At 32.2% G+C, this 15,838-nt stretch overlaps 1 protein-coding gene across 2 annotated transcripts in view; it reads right to left on the minus strand.

Moving 5' to 3' along the window:
- LOC142330308 (E3 ubiquitin-protein ligase RAD18-like) overlaps positions 1–15,287 on the minus strand; it is a 61,355-nt gene extending 46,068 nt beyond the window's left edge. Inside the window, exons 1-2 of one of the 2 annotated variants that reach the window (XM_075375534.1) lie at positions 15,211–15,287; positions 1,510–1,588 (exon numbers count right to left, since the gene is read on the minus strand). In XM_075375534.1, the coding sequence (XP_075231649.1) occupies positions 1,510–1,546 (37 nt within the window). In that variant the 5' untranslated portion in view covers positions 1,547–1,588; positions 15,211–15,287. Of the gene's footprint in view, positions 1–1,509; positions 1,589–14,846; positions 15,094–15,210 lie in introns of those variants that run through there. The other variant, XM_075375525.1, reaches the window with a different exon arrangement.
- Between the last annotated feature and the right edge of the window lie 551 nt (positions 15,288–15,838).

The following is a 15,838-nucleotide window of genomic DNA, read 5'->3' on the forward strand; positions in this document are numbered from 1 at the left end:
GAAAGCAAATTCTGACCAATGAATAATTCTAGGAACCTTGACTTTATGTACTGTTTAGAGAATCAAAAGTTTCCTGCAAGCGACTCAACTTATCTTTGCAAGAGAAAAACTATTTCTGGCAAAAAATTATACATCACATGTTAATAAAGGATACAATCCATAACCTTTAGTAAAACCCTAATTGAAGACCAGATATAAGTAACTCACTTTTTTAACTGCCATTAGTTTAGCAACAGTTAGAAATGTTTCTAACTAATAAGTCTGTTATATCAAGAGCGACTCAACATCTTGCTGTACAAGGGTAACACAAGACAATGTAAACAATCATTAACGAAATACACCATAAATTAAACTTTACAGTTAAGTTCAATCATTATTAATGGAAAAATATTTTTGATCTCACCATCATAAAAAATAATCAAGAGAAGTAAAATTTCAAAACATACAGAAAGCTAACAGTACAGTCATTGATAAAACCACACACCACTCAATCTCACAAAGACTACTGGCTTTCAGACATATCATCTAGAGACTAATTAATATACCTGTTCCCTGAAAATTATGAGGACACAATATAAAATACCAGCACATACAAACTGATGCAACAGAACATTCACAGATTAATTTCAATACAAAAAATAAAAATAAAAGCAAAGTTGACCAAAACACAAAATATGTCATGCTAATACACATTACCAGCTTGGAAACATCTCACAAACTTAAAATGTTTGCACAAATGTAATCTTTGAAACAGAAAATGAAACTATTACAGAAACATCACTAAACAAACAATGCCTCAGGATTATATTAACTGAATTTCTCCATTTGCATAATGCTTACAAGCCTCCACACTGGACAAACACGATGCAGAATTAACAAAGCTATACAATGAGCATATGCTTACAATGACATGTAGTTAACATTTGTCTGTCAACTCATAGTTACAAATCTCAAATATGCACACATATATTCATACAAAATGAATTATTCAGTTGCATAAAAATCAACTCTGAAAAATAAGTGAACAAATACAATTAAAATCAAACATACTTTTTGACCAAATTCTGAAAGCATCTTTTAAAAAACTATTACCAGCAGCATTAACAATTACCAGGGTTGAAAATATTATCCATTCATTGAACATGGCTGCAACATTAACTAAAAATATGACGCGTTTTTAACATGCCATATTAGAGAAATTTAGTTTCTCATAAAAAATCATGCTTCAGATAATTTTTACTAACAGTTATCATATGGACTAATGCATCATAAATTAAAAAACATTGTTCTGTATTTTGAAGTTGTCATTGAGATAGTGAAGAGTCTGATTACTAAAGGATATTTTGATAAAAATTTACCATTAATAAACAGAATATTTATACTAACTTTCTTAATTTATAAGAAGATCTTATAATTTAATATAAATAATAATACAAAATATCTAGGTAAATAAAAGAATGTAAATTAAAAGCGAACAAAATCCAAGATCTGAATTAATAGACAACTTACAATTATGATAGCAGGATGTCATCATACAAGTCTTCATATAATCATAACAAATTCCACAACGCAGAAGATTATCCAGCCTCTAAAAAAAAAAAATTAAATCATATTCACAATTCCAACAGCATAATAAAATAACCACAATTAATATGGAGTCTAGGTTATATTAATCCAATATTCTGTTAAGTAAGAGTACATTTTACAATAAATTTCCAGCATTCTCAGCACAAACAGCAGGGTTGGGCCTAGTCACAGGACCCAGACTAGGGCAGAAGAAATCAAGCTAAGGAAAAAAGTAAATGGTTTGGTTGAAAGAGTACAATCCATCCTCAGAGGAGATCCAGCACAAGGCAAAACCCCCACCTAAAGGAAGAGTTCTTAGAGCTAGGAAGCCTTCTTTAGATAATAAGCAAACCAGTCAGCTCATAATCTGTAGAGAGATCAGGACATTTTTGTTCAGGCAGAAGTAATCTATTTATCAATCAATAACTTTGCATGCATAATAACTCGTAAGAAGATAGGTCAATGAGTGTACCTCAGCAAGAGAATTCTTTTGACAAGATATATTAAATCAACAATATTGCAAGTTTATATCTATTTCTTGTGCAAAAAAAAGATAGAAACAATACACAAATTATGAATACAATTTATCTAATGAAAGATGTGATTAAAAAGGTAGAACAAATAAGATTGTAAAGGTATTTGTTTCTGCCAGTCATTAAGTAAATATTACCTTTGTGAAAATTTCAAGTTGTCAGTCAGCGGAGCTACATCATAAAACATGTGCACTCTTTCGAGTGATTAATACTATTTACTGAGTGGAAACTACATATTATTGTTATAAAAGTAGGCAAGTCAGATTGTTAAAAAATTCACATGCAAGAAAAAAATATGCAAACTTGAAGCCAAGAGAATACCTTCTTCTCTTTTTAGTTCTCTTGAAATTCTTCTTCTCTTTGTAGTTTGTGAAGATTATGTATAATGGCAAGGGTAAATTTTAAAAACCAAATTATAGACCTAGTAATATAATAAGAGCAGACGCACGTTATGACTACACTTTAGCAACTGTGAAGATGGGGTAAAATTAAGAAATTACAGAAAAACCAGAGAACAAAAAAATATTAATACAAACAAGTTAAAAAGGCTTTGGCCTATGTGAGCTTAACATCCTGTAACATACAAACTAAGCCTAGAAATTAAATGCAAAATTGAAATATTGAGGAGAAAAAAAATGATTAACATATAAAAAAAGGCGGGAAGGAAAACTAGGTAAAAATGTAGATAAATAAACCTTGATAATGAAAGCTATTGTAACAAGTATAATGTATAATGGACCTGAATAATGGATTCCTGTCAATTAGGAAGAAAAAAGTAGAAAATATAATGGGAGGAATCCAGAAAGCGACTAAAAGGGATCCTTTTTTAAGACTAAAGGTCCGTTTAAGAATTGTTCTTTGTAATACTGCCCGCTGACACACCTACAACAGATGTTCCATGAGAAGAATTACCAGACCACAGTAGGAATGTATGGGAAAATGTCCTTAAAGATCATACTCACGCTTCAACTTGGGTCTGGTGATAGAGGATAGGGTCTGGCAGGTAAAGAGGATAGGTGTATAGATACTCCACGAAAGACGAGTTGAGTTGAGTTTTTGATGGAGTATCACGTGAGGAGTCTTAAGCGACATGGTGCATGTTGGTACGTGTGAAGTGACATTACAAGCATTCCATAAGGGCAGTGGGAATGTAGGAAATTGTTTGGTGAGTTACTATAGACAATTAGTGAAAGGAGTAAAGTACTAAATTTATTCATAAACTGTAGGGTAGTTTTATTTATTAAAAAGGATAAATATTTGCAATAAAAGATTCTCCCCTCGGGGGGGAATCAAGATGTTGTGATTACCATTACCGTTATTTGTTTATTATTACTATTGTCATTATTTTTATTATTTAATCTCATTATTTATAATTTTTATGCAAGTAAACCTCTCGGTACCATAGAAATACACTAAATATCAGCTCGATATGATTAACTACTCCTGAGTAATAGATTTTTATGTTAAAAATACAAAACGGCAGATAGCTGGTAAACTATGCATCCAGACATTGTTGATATTAAGTTTTTTCTTTATTTTGATTGGGGGACCATACCCTGGAATTCTTGAAACACTTTTTATAAACACCCTTATATACGAGGTAAAGACAATATCCCAATTCTACAAATTTACCTCTACACTCACCTTCCAAATCCAATGAAGCTATTATACATACAGCTTTCCATTGTCTTTAAATAACAGAGTGGGAAAGTTACGATAACTGTGAACGTCCATAATAAGCAAACCTCAAAACTACATTACTTACACATTCCTTCAAACTATGAAGGAAGAAAAGACCATCACTTATATGTTCACCAATGAACTCAATATATGTTACACCTAAAAACTTTAACTCACAGTTGTTTGCAATATCCTCAATGTATCGTAAAGCAAGAATCCTTGAATTCAATTTTTTCTGGCTGAGTACTACTATCTAAAAAAACAACAACCCTTAATCCCTCATTTGACTTCATCATTTATACAAACAAGATCATTTAAAGAGCTGTTGAATTTGATTTTTGTTGTATCAGTAAGTCACTAGGTGTGAATTTTTTATTAAGCCCAAACCTAAAATCAAAACATTTGTAAAAGTTATATACTAAATAGGTACAAGCATCAAGTCCCGAGGTACACCACAAAATAAATATAAAAAATCTGATAGAATACAGTTAAATTTCACAGCTTGTTCTTATTTAAATAAGTCAATTTTATGGCTCCCTCAGTAAGATAATACAATTTTAATTTTTCAAATAAAATGCCACGTTGAATGCAGTCAAAAGATTTACTATGATCAAAAAATGTTGCTATAGTTAAAAACCTTTTCTCAACAGTAAAGGGTCTTATTGATAATGCTCAAAATAGCATCACTGATACTCGGGTTCTGCCTGAAGCCAAACTGAGCCTCACATTATTTTCAAAATAAGAAACAATTTTACTTTTATAAAGCTTTTTCAAAAATAGGCAAAATTGAAATGGGTCTGTAATTTGAGGGATCATCAACATCACCCTTCTTATACAAGGGAAGAATAGCCAATTTCAATGCATCAGGAAAACTGATAATCTAATTCAATCATTAAGAACAATAAATATTTAGAAATAACTACAGCCATGTATCTGATCAACTTACTTGTTAACCCATAAAGATCTGGGAAATTACTATTCTTTAAGGAATTAATTTTATTTAACAATTCTCTATTGTTTCATAAATTTAAAAAAAAAGAAGGCTCAGTGCCACCACTTGTATGTTTAAAATTGAATTACCGTGTCTTTCAAAATGAATATCAGGGATTTAAAATTATGTAATATTTATTAAGTTTTATTTACACTGATAAATTATAAAAGAACACTTCAAACAGTTTTTCCTATAACTGTTCGATGTGACCACCAATCGTCACACAGCACACATCCACCAATAGAGGAGTTGAAGTGACAGCTGTTTCAACCTTGTGTCTCAACTCAGGTAAGTCAGCTGGTAATGGTGGAACATACATTTGATCGTTTATAAACCCCAAAGGAAAAAACTCGTACGTTAACAGATCGTGCGAACGTAAAGGCCAGGGCAAACAAGACCTGTCATCTGGTCCCCGGCGACCGATGCAGGGGTGGGGAAGAATGTTATTAAAAAAAAAAAATCATATACAGGTTATGCCAGTGAGGAGACGTACCATACTGTTGCCTAATAAAGTTCTGTGGTTCCTACTGCAGTTGAGGAAAGAGCCTTGGTTGTAGCATATCAAGGTGGTTCATTCCAGACACACTCGTTTCCGCGAAAAAAAACCGGCCCGTAAACTTGCCGTGGGGATACGGGACAAAATGGGAGGGGGGTCTCGATCCCAATGCAATATTTCGTGAGGATTTTCTGATCCCCAAATACGCACAACGTGAGTGTTTACTTTTCCATTAACATGAAATGTCGCTGAACACGACACGATAAAGAGTTTTCATCGTCAAGTGCATAATTTTATTTCAGAAGCTAGCACGCAAAACATAATCTGTAAGATTAACAGCTGTAAACGATATGGACGCAGTTGTAAGCGTTTCCTAAAAACCCTCCACACAGACGTCACTGGAATTGCTAATTCGCGGCTAGCCTTTCTAACGGATTTCCTAGGACTACGTACAAGACTATGTTACACGTTTAACATTGTTTTTGGACAACTAGATCGTCCTATACATTCCCCTTTACAAATACACCAATGGTTTCGAATTGTTTTTATCATCTACGAATGTTATTGTGAATCGAGAATCGCAAAGGAAGTTCAAACGGAACGAACGTTGAACGGTAATTACAGATTAACACTTTGCAAACTGCAAAACAGAAAACGCTTTTTGTTGGGGTCTCATCTTTGCTACTTGCGCTTTCAAGCAGAAGGTACAGAAAACAGTTTATGAACTTGTACACAGCTGAAACTGTTCGAGTTGTTCTTTCATTTCATGTATAATTAATCAATGTAAGTGAAACTTGAGAAATATTAAGTAGCTTTAACGTCTACGATATTCATTTTGAAACGCACGATATTTTGTTGCATTACTAAGCAAATTGGAAATGAATTTTTCTGGAAAGTAAAAAAAAATTTAGTGATCACAAAACAATTTATTAGAAAACTTAGCCTAGTTCTGGTTGTTCAATTTTTTATTTATACAATTCGACAGCTTTTTGTGAGTTGATTTATTTATAAAATTGTCATAATATTTCACTTTAGCAGCAATTAGGGATTCTCTATAGGTCCATTTAAAGTTACATTTCAGACGTTTAGTTAAATCAGTGTTAAATATTTTATGTAAATTATTTGCATGTTCCTCCTCTATGAATCATGAGACCTTGCCGTTGGTGAGGGGGCTTGAGTGCTCAGGGATACAGAGTAGCTGGACCGAAGGTGCAACCATATCGGAGAGGTATCTGTTGAGAGCCAGACTAAGGAATGATTCCTGAAAGAGGGCAGCAGCTCTTTCAGTAGTTGTTAGGGGCGTGAGTCACAATGACTTAAACGGCCGTATCAACATCACTCAGTCCTCTGAGTACTGCGCAGCTGAAAGCAATGGAAAACTACAGCTGCTTTTTTTCCAAGAAAATGTGGCTCTCTGCATTTTCACATAGCAATAATGGAGGCGCCTTCCTTGGTAAAATATTCCGGAGGTAAAATAGTCCCCCGTTCGGATCTCCGGGTGGGGACTACTAAGGAAGGGGTCACCAGAAAATTAAAAAATAACATTCTACGAGTCGGAGCGTGGAATGTTAGAAGCTTAAAAAAGGTTGGTAGGCTAGAAAATTTAAAAAGGGAAATGGATAGGGTGAATGTGGATATAGTAGGAATTAGTGAGGTTAGGTGGGAAGAGGAAGGCAACTTTTGGTCAGGTGATTTTAGAGTAATTAACTCAGCGTCAAATAATGGGCAGGCAGGAGTAGGTTTCGTGATGAACAAGAAGATAGGGAGGAGAGTGGAGTATTTCAAAACGCATAGCGATAGAATCATTGTAATAAGGATAAAATCAAAACCTAAACCGACAACGATTGTTAACGTTTATATGCCTACAAGCGCCCATGATGATGATGAGGTAGAGTGTGTATACGAAGAGATTGATGAAGCAATTAAACACGTAAAAGGAGATGAAAATTTAATAATAGTTGGAGACTGGAATGCAAGCATTGGAAAAGGCAAGGAAGGAAATATAGTGGGTGAATACGGGCTGGGCAGAAGGAATGAAAGAGGGGACCGACTTATAGAGTTTTGCACGAAGTATAATTTAGTAATTGCCAACACCCAATTTAAAAATCATAATAGAAGAATATACACTTGGAAAAAGCCAGGCGATACTGCAAGGTATCAGATAGATTATATCATGGTTAAGCAAAGATTTAGAAATCAACTCGTTGACTGCAAAACTTACCCTGGAGCAGACATTGATAGCGACCATAATTTGGTGATAATGAAATGTAGATTGGGGTTTAAAAACCTGAAGAAAAGTTGTCGGATGAATCGGTGGAATTTAGAGAAGCTTGAGGAAGAGGAGGTAAAGAAGATTTTTGAGGAGGACATCGCAAGAGGTCTGAGTAAAAAAGATAAGGTAGAAAATGTAGAAGAAGAATGGGAGAATGTTAAAAAGGAAATTCTTAAATCAGCAGAAGCAAACTTAGGCAGAATAAAGAGAACTGGTAGAAAACCTTGGGTTTCAGACGATATATTGCAGCTGATGGATGAACGTAGAAAATATAAGAATGCTAATGATGAAGAAAGTAAAAGGAACTATCGGCATTTAAGAAATGCTATAAATAGGAAGTGCAAACTGGCGAAAGAAGAGTGGATTAAAGAAAAGTGTTCAGAAGTGGAAAGAGAAATGAACATTGGTAAAATAGACGGAGCATACAGGAAAGTTAAGGAAAACTTTGGGGTACATAAATTAAAATCTAATAATGTGTTAAACAAAGATGGTACACCAATATATAATACGAAAGGTAAAGTCGACAGATGGGTGGAATATATTGAAGAGTTATACGGAGGAAATGAATTAGAAAATGGTTTTATAGAGGAAGAAGAGGAAGTTGAGGAGGATGAAATGGGAGAAACAATACTGAGATCTGAATTTAAGAGAGCATTAAAAGATTTAAATGGCAGAAAGGCTCCTGGAATAGACGGAATACCTATAGAATTACTGCGCAGTGCAGGTGAGGAAGCGATTGATAGATTATACAAACTGGTGTGTAATATTTATGAAAAAGGGGAATTTCCGTCAGACTTCAAAAAAAGTGTTATAGTTATGATACCAAAGAAAGCAGGGGCAGATAAATGTGAAGAATATAGAACAATTAGTTTAACTAGTCATGCATCAAAAATCTTAACTAGAATTTTATACAGAAGAATTGAGAGGAGAGTGGAAGAAGTGTTAGGAGAAGACCAATTTGGTTTCAGGAAAAGTATAGGGACAAGGGAAGCAATTTTAGGCCTCAGATTAATAGTAGAAGGAAGATTAAAGAAAAACAAACCAACATACTTGGCGTTTATAGACCTAGAAAAGGCTTTCGATAACGTAGATTGGAATAAAATGTTCAGCATTTTAAAAAAATTAGGGTTCAAATACAGAGATAGAAGAACAATTGCTAACATGTACAGGAACCAAACAGCAACAATAACAATTGAAGAACATAAGAAAGAAGCCCTAATAAGAAAGGGAGTCCGACAAGGATGTTCCCTATCTCCGTTACTTTTTAATCTTTACATGGAACTAGCAGTTAATGATGTCAAAGAACAATTTAGATTCGGAGTAACAGTACAAGGTGAAAAGATAAAGATGCTACGATTTGCTGATGATATAGTAATTCTAGCCGAGAGTAAAAAGGATTTAGAAGAAACAATGAACGGCATAGATGAAGTCCTACGCAAGAACTATCGCATGAAAATAAACAAGAACAAAACAAAAGTAATGAAATGTAGTAGAAATAACAAAGATGGACCACTGAATGTGAAAATAGGAGGAGAAAAGATTATGGAGGTAGAAGAATTTTGTTATTTGGGAAGTAAAATTACTAAAGATGGACGAAGCAGGAGCGATATAAAATGCCGAATAGCACAAGCGAAACGAGCCTTCAGTAAGAAATATAATTTGTTTACATCAAAAATTAATTTAAATCTCAGGAAAAGATTTTTGAAAGTGTATGTTTGGAGTGTCGCTTTATATGGAAGTGAAACTTGGACAATCGGAGTATCTGAGAAGAAAAGATTAGAAGCTTTTGAAATGTGGTGCTATAGGAGAATGTTAAAAATCAGATGGGTGGATAAAGTGACAAATGAAGAGGTATTGCGGCAAATAGATGAAGAAAGAAGCGTTTGGAAAAATATAGTTAAAAGAAGAGACAGACTTATAGGCCACATACTAAGGCATCCTGGAATAGTCGCTTTAATATTGGAAGGACAGGTAGAAGGGAAAAATTGTGTAGGCAGGCCACGTTTGGAGTATGTAAAACAAATTGTTGGGGATGTAGGATGTAGAGGGTATACTGAAATGAAAGGACTAGCACTAGATAGGGAATCTTGGAGAGCTGCATCAAACCAGTCAAATGACTGAAGACAAAAAAAAAAAAAAAAAAATTTGCATGTTAAGAAAATCATGTATATATCTTAAATCATCACTACACCAACCCTTAGATCAAGTTCTGTGCATTCCCTTCCTTCCAATTTAAAGGAAAATTCCATTAAAACACATGATTTATCTTCTGGAGAAAAGAAAGTTCATTTAACATTCAGATCAATACTGTTATCATAACAAAAATCCCAGTCAATGTCCAAAACAGAACCAAAAAGATTAAACACACGATTACTTGTAGATTGAAATGATTTCTCAGCTAGCTCACCAAAACTTTTATTTAAATTTACTTTTAGTAACAAACACTTATGGTCAGAAAAACTGGAATCAATAATTGTAGATTTGCATATTCCCAAATCAAAACTAACAAGTAATTATCCCAATATCTGCTCAATCTAGTAGCATCTAAATTAAAAAAAAAAAAAACAAACCAAGAGTAAAAGGTGTCATTCATGCTATTAAAATTATGATCATTAATTGTGGGATACACATTAAAATCACCAGCAACAATAATTTTTTGACTTCTGTTCAAGCTATCCAAAACTTTTTCAATTATAAAAAAAGATATCAATGCTGCCATTAGAAATTCTTACCTAAAACAATCATATTCAAGTCTAAGAGCCTAACAACACACATCTCACAGTGTCTTTCCACTAAAAACTGCTCAACAAAGCCAATCTCCAAAAAAAAATCAGAAAGGTGAGAACAAATCATAGGACCATCAAATCCCTCAGTCTGGCAAAAAGAAGATCCCAAAACCTAACCATCAGAAATACAGTAAACTCACTCTGCGAAAACCAATTTTCACTACTGATTAACATGTCTATAAATATAGACATGTTAACATTATTGAGTCATCAAATGATGACTCAATAATAGATACCAAAACATTAACTTCATTACGTCAAGATTTTAAATTACAAGAAAAGAAATTAAACCATTACCTGCTACCATTACACTGCAACTGCTACCATTGTCATTATCAATATATTTGTTAGTTAATTTTTGTTTAACACCTTTAAGTTTTAAACCATTATCAGCTGCCCTGAAGAGTTGGAAGCTGAACTTCATAGATCTGAAACTAGATCGACCAATACCACCAACATTGTGATTTGAATGAATTCAAATTTATTTAAAAAGTAAACCCTCTTATGCCCTACCAAGGCGCCACCTAATCTCTCACCCCTAAAAAATTACAATTTATAGAAAATTTTATGGCTTGCTCAGAAGGATGTCACTCTCAACCACCCATCAATGGAAATTTCAAAAAGCGAGAACCCTGTTGAAGAATACAACAAGTAGCAATTCTTATCATTTTTCCATTATCAACTGCTGAGAAGGACACCAAATTTGCAAAAGGTTTCAACAATAACGAAGCAATTTATTTATAGTTTAATATCTTTTTAGGAATAATAACCAGTTCTGCTGTGAGTTTTGTTTTACCAATCTTTGACAGGTATAGACCAAGATTAGTAAAATCTCTTCTTTTAAGACTATTATTCAAATATAAAAAATAAATTCTTTGTTTTAAATCAGAATTTTCCTGCAAATTTTGCATAAGAACAGAATTAGAAACTAATATTTCCTGTGTTAAATTACTGTTGTAACATTTAAAGATATTAAAAACTATTTTATGTAGAATCTTATTTAAAAGTGACTTAAAATCTTCAGCAGCCTTAACCAAGGGCAACTAATATGACAAGTGTTTTCCTACATCATGTTAAAGTGTATTCCCTACTATAACAATTAAATCATTTTCATTCACTTCCCACAGCTAAAGAATCTCAACTATTTAACATTAACAAATCCAAAAACTTTGCTCCTAGTTTTATAAAAGAGCTAACACCAAAAAAGTTTTCATTCAATTAATTTGATAATTTCTTTTGTAGGTTTCTCCTGAGACTATATGCCACAATAAGAATACTTGTTTTTCCTGAAATCAACCTCAGTTACTCTGTCCAGTATGTCCTTCTTCAATGAAGAGGCCAAGACTATCCAAGAAAGAATTTTTTTTAACATTTCCTTCACTTCATGAGTCAAATCCTTCTAACTTCTACCTTCTCCTTCAACAAACCCTGGTCTCGAATGAGATCACTCAATTCCATTTAATTCAGTCTGTGTGGTTTATCATCTTTTTTGTCAAAATCAGAGTCATGAGACGTGGAGAAGGCTTGTTGGGTTCTTCTTCTTCCACACTGTCTTCGTTTTCTACTTCAAGCTCATAATTTTGGAGTGGAGTAGGAACTGGTAAACTATCTGAATGTGGAATAGATCGAATATCAGATAGAAGAATGGGTTACTTAAATGTTCCTCTTTTTTTCATCAACAATCCTGCCTTTACAAGTGGAGTCAGGTAGAAATAGCAGTTATCTGTGTGGTTTGTAGGCTCCACCAAACCATAGATTGTTTTTTTATTTTTCAGCCATTCTCGTAGTATAACTGAACAAGAGATGTAACACATATGTGGAGCCCATAACTTATCCTGGTCCCCTATATTCATACCAAAATAATGCTGATTGGCAGTCTTCACAAGAGGCGTCAGATTGCGTTTCTGCGATGAAAATGTTATTTCACAAATGTAACAAAAATTATTCATTGACTTTACAACATTTTTGTGGCATTTTGATTTAACAAATTTTTCACTTCAAAAGCACTCGAAAACCAGAAATTTTGCATTAATTACAACACAAACAATTGATACTCACAGTCACAGCAACAGTAATAATGTTTATAACCTACAAACAGCTGGAGAATGTTGTGTTTTGTCATTTAACAACACAACTCCAAAAGCAAAATTACCTCCAAACTAAAAATGTAGCTCAGGTAAAAAATGACATCATTGTATCTCCGAAGTAAAAGCTAATCGGTCATTTTTATGGTGATTTTTTAATTCAACAGATGGAAATACATAAAAATAAGCTATTTTTGAACCTGAAACATTTTCATTGTTGAGTGGAATCGTTCCCCATGAAGATGGCCAACATAATTTCTAGCGTCAGGTGGCAAATGATAAAGATTCACCTGACCTGTCACATCATCAGGTGATGATGTGACAACATTTAATTGTTACAACATTTAAACATAACAATATCAGACATAAAAACATGAATACACACACACATATATTCACTCACACACACACTCTTCTGAAACGTCACCAATTAACTCAGACTACAATGTCTTTAATTAATTAAAATCTAAATTTGTAGCCATTTACCTATCCCTTCACATACATCTGATATAGGTAGAATTGATTACAGAATTTCAACAATATAAAACGCTATAACAAATCAAATATTCAGTTTCATAGGGAATAACACTTCAAAGTCAAAAAGCAAGGCCTTATTTACCAAAAATTGAGATAGTCCCCAAAAGTATGAATAAAAAAAGGAATTCAGGATGTGCTGAGAGAGCTGTCACAGGGCTGGACAAAAACTGGAAGCTCTTGAAAGCACAGGTTAAAAAAATAAAGGACAAGTGAGGAAAGAAATTTATTTAAACTTCTAGTTATATGGCCTATAGTTTAAATTCCTTATGAATTTTGGTTTGATTTATGAATATAAGTACTGGTAAACAATTACATCATTAAGAAAAAATGTACATACAGCCTTTTTTGTATTATCAACTGACTTAATATTTAATTACTTTAAAACATGTACTAGCTAAATTGTGTTTTAATGTTAGCCTACTTAATCATAGTTTTGTCTTTGAGAATTAGTTTAATAAGTTTTACCGCTGATAAACATACAAAATTGAGGTTAAGAAAACCATGACAAGTTTAGGGAAATTTATCTAATCTAAAAAAGCACAAACCCAACAAAACAGTTAAAATAAAACTAAGAAGCAAATGTTTAATGCTGAAAACCAAACTACAATAATAAACAAAACAATATGAAAAACATGGCAAAAAAATCAAGTTTGAGGTTATGATAAAATTTTTAACACCAACTTAATTTCACCTCATTGTCTTGTAAATCATTCTCCAAAACATATTTTCATGTTTATTATTTTTCAACTCAATTTATTACCTGATCCTAGTATCAATAAAATAGATTTGAGCCTAAATATATGAAATGGGTTGCAGTTGTTGGATGCTATGTTGTACATTGATGTAGTATATATGTTTACAAAAAAGTAAAATAAAGGATAAAGCAGAAAGCCTACATAATTGTAGAATATATCTAGAGCTAGTTATGTATCTTTTTCCAGAATTTATATAAAGCCATCAACAAGCTATTATAAGAAATTATGAATAGAGCTGCGATTGAGCGATTCTTCATACTATAAATCTCACTGTTAAGCAACATTAAACCATTAAGTTAATTATTTTCTTATAATCCAAAAGACTTAGGTATTACCACACACTATTAAACATAAAACAAAATAATAGATGAGCACAATAAAATGTTTACACTTTTACAGAACAGAAATATTGATTCACTTAGAAAACAATTATAAGCACGCTTTCATAAGATCTTCTTATGACTATGATCCAGTGGTATCATTGGATTCAATAACAAATGTCTAAAATTTCATACTTGTTGAGGTTAAGATTGTAATATGCTGTGTATATTTTAATATATATATATAAATATATATATATAAATATATATATATATAAATATATATATATATATATATATATATATATATAAAACTTGTTATATGTTTTGGTTAATATTCTTGTATGTGTACTCTATTCCATCAAGTGATTTGCAAAGGTTGTTGATTGTATTATGTATAGAACTTGCATTATTTGGAAGTGAATATCTCTACGTTGTTCAACTTATTATTTAATATAACCATTAAGGTAATTTATCAACACAGGTAAATTGCAATACTTAATTACAGTGCAATGCTATTGAGGGAGTCTTAAAAAGAAATTATGGAAACATACTTCCACTTATCTAGAAACCTAATTACTTTAATCTTTGTTATAAAATTCAATAATGTTCTATGTTTTTCAATCATCCAACATTCGTTATTAAATAAAATATTTGATTTATTTAATTTTTTCTTCAGGTATCATACTTTTTTTATAATTCAATACAGATAAAAAACATTCAAAATTTACTACCATATGAAGCAGCTAGTAAACAGCACCATACACCAAAAATAACATGGCAATTGTAATCTTGCCCTGAAATTCATATAAAATAAACCACAAACCTTTAATTCCGGAAAGTTAGTTGGCCACGAAATTGTTTCATTATTACTCATAATGTTGTTACAAGTATTATGGGCATCAGTTTACTACTATCAGTACAGAAACGTTAAAATAGGCAGCGTTGACACTGAACTTAAGACATCAACCAATTAATCGTCCACGTAATTAAGTAACACTAAATAATTACTATCTCAAGTAACCAGTTATTCAAACAGAAACGCATACTTAACCTCACTAAAGACAGATTAGTAGCACTAACTTTCCCGCGCATAACGTAACTACGGTAGAACCGTGGACTGTTTTTAGCAGTAGGACTGCCTGCACGAACGATTGAAAAAATACTTTTATATGAACGAGTTTAATTACCTGTTAGTGTACAGTTCGTTTAATAATGAAGTTTTTTCAGATATGACGATTTCGGTAATTCAAGTTTGATACTTATACATTATACAAATAAATTAATAAATATTCTATTCAAGCATAAAACACAAATACATATAAATCGATATATATTTAATCGATATTTATTTTTTGCATAAAGAAATATCTTATAAGCCAACCTCAAAAATAATTTCTAAGCTAATGTCTTTTAAACTAATAATATTATCCAATACCGTCACATTATTCTACTATTTCAGTGCATATTTATGACAATAAATAAATTATTATTCTAAAAACACAACATACATGATTTAAATTTACTTTAACCAAATATTGTTCTTTTAATCTCTTTTGGTAAGATAAAAACTTTATTATTTTCTTTATAACTTAAAGTATTTTAAGTTATAAATAAAATTGGGATTTGAACTTAGGACTTACTGGATGAAAGTTTCATACATTGTAATATATATATGTACAATATTTTTTGTATGTATTTTAATGAGGAGGACAAGATATTGAAAGTCTTGTTGGTGAGGAAATGATCCTTGCCAGTAATGAGACTAAAAACTATGACTAAGCTGAGACTAAATGGGTAAAGTAAATAAAAAGGGGT

The sequence above is a fragment of the Lycorma delicatula genome, chromosome 1, assembly GCF_047948215.1.
Source record: "Lycorma delicatula isolate Av1 chromosome 1, ASM4794821v1, whole genome shotgun sequence".
Lineage (NCBI taxonomy): Eukaryota > Metazoa > Arthropoda > Insecta > Hemiptera > Fulgoridae > Lycorma > Lycorma delicatula.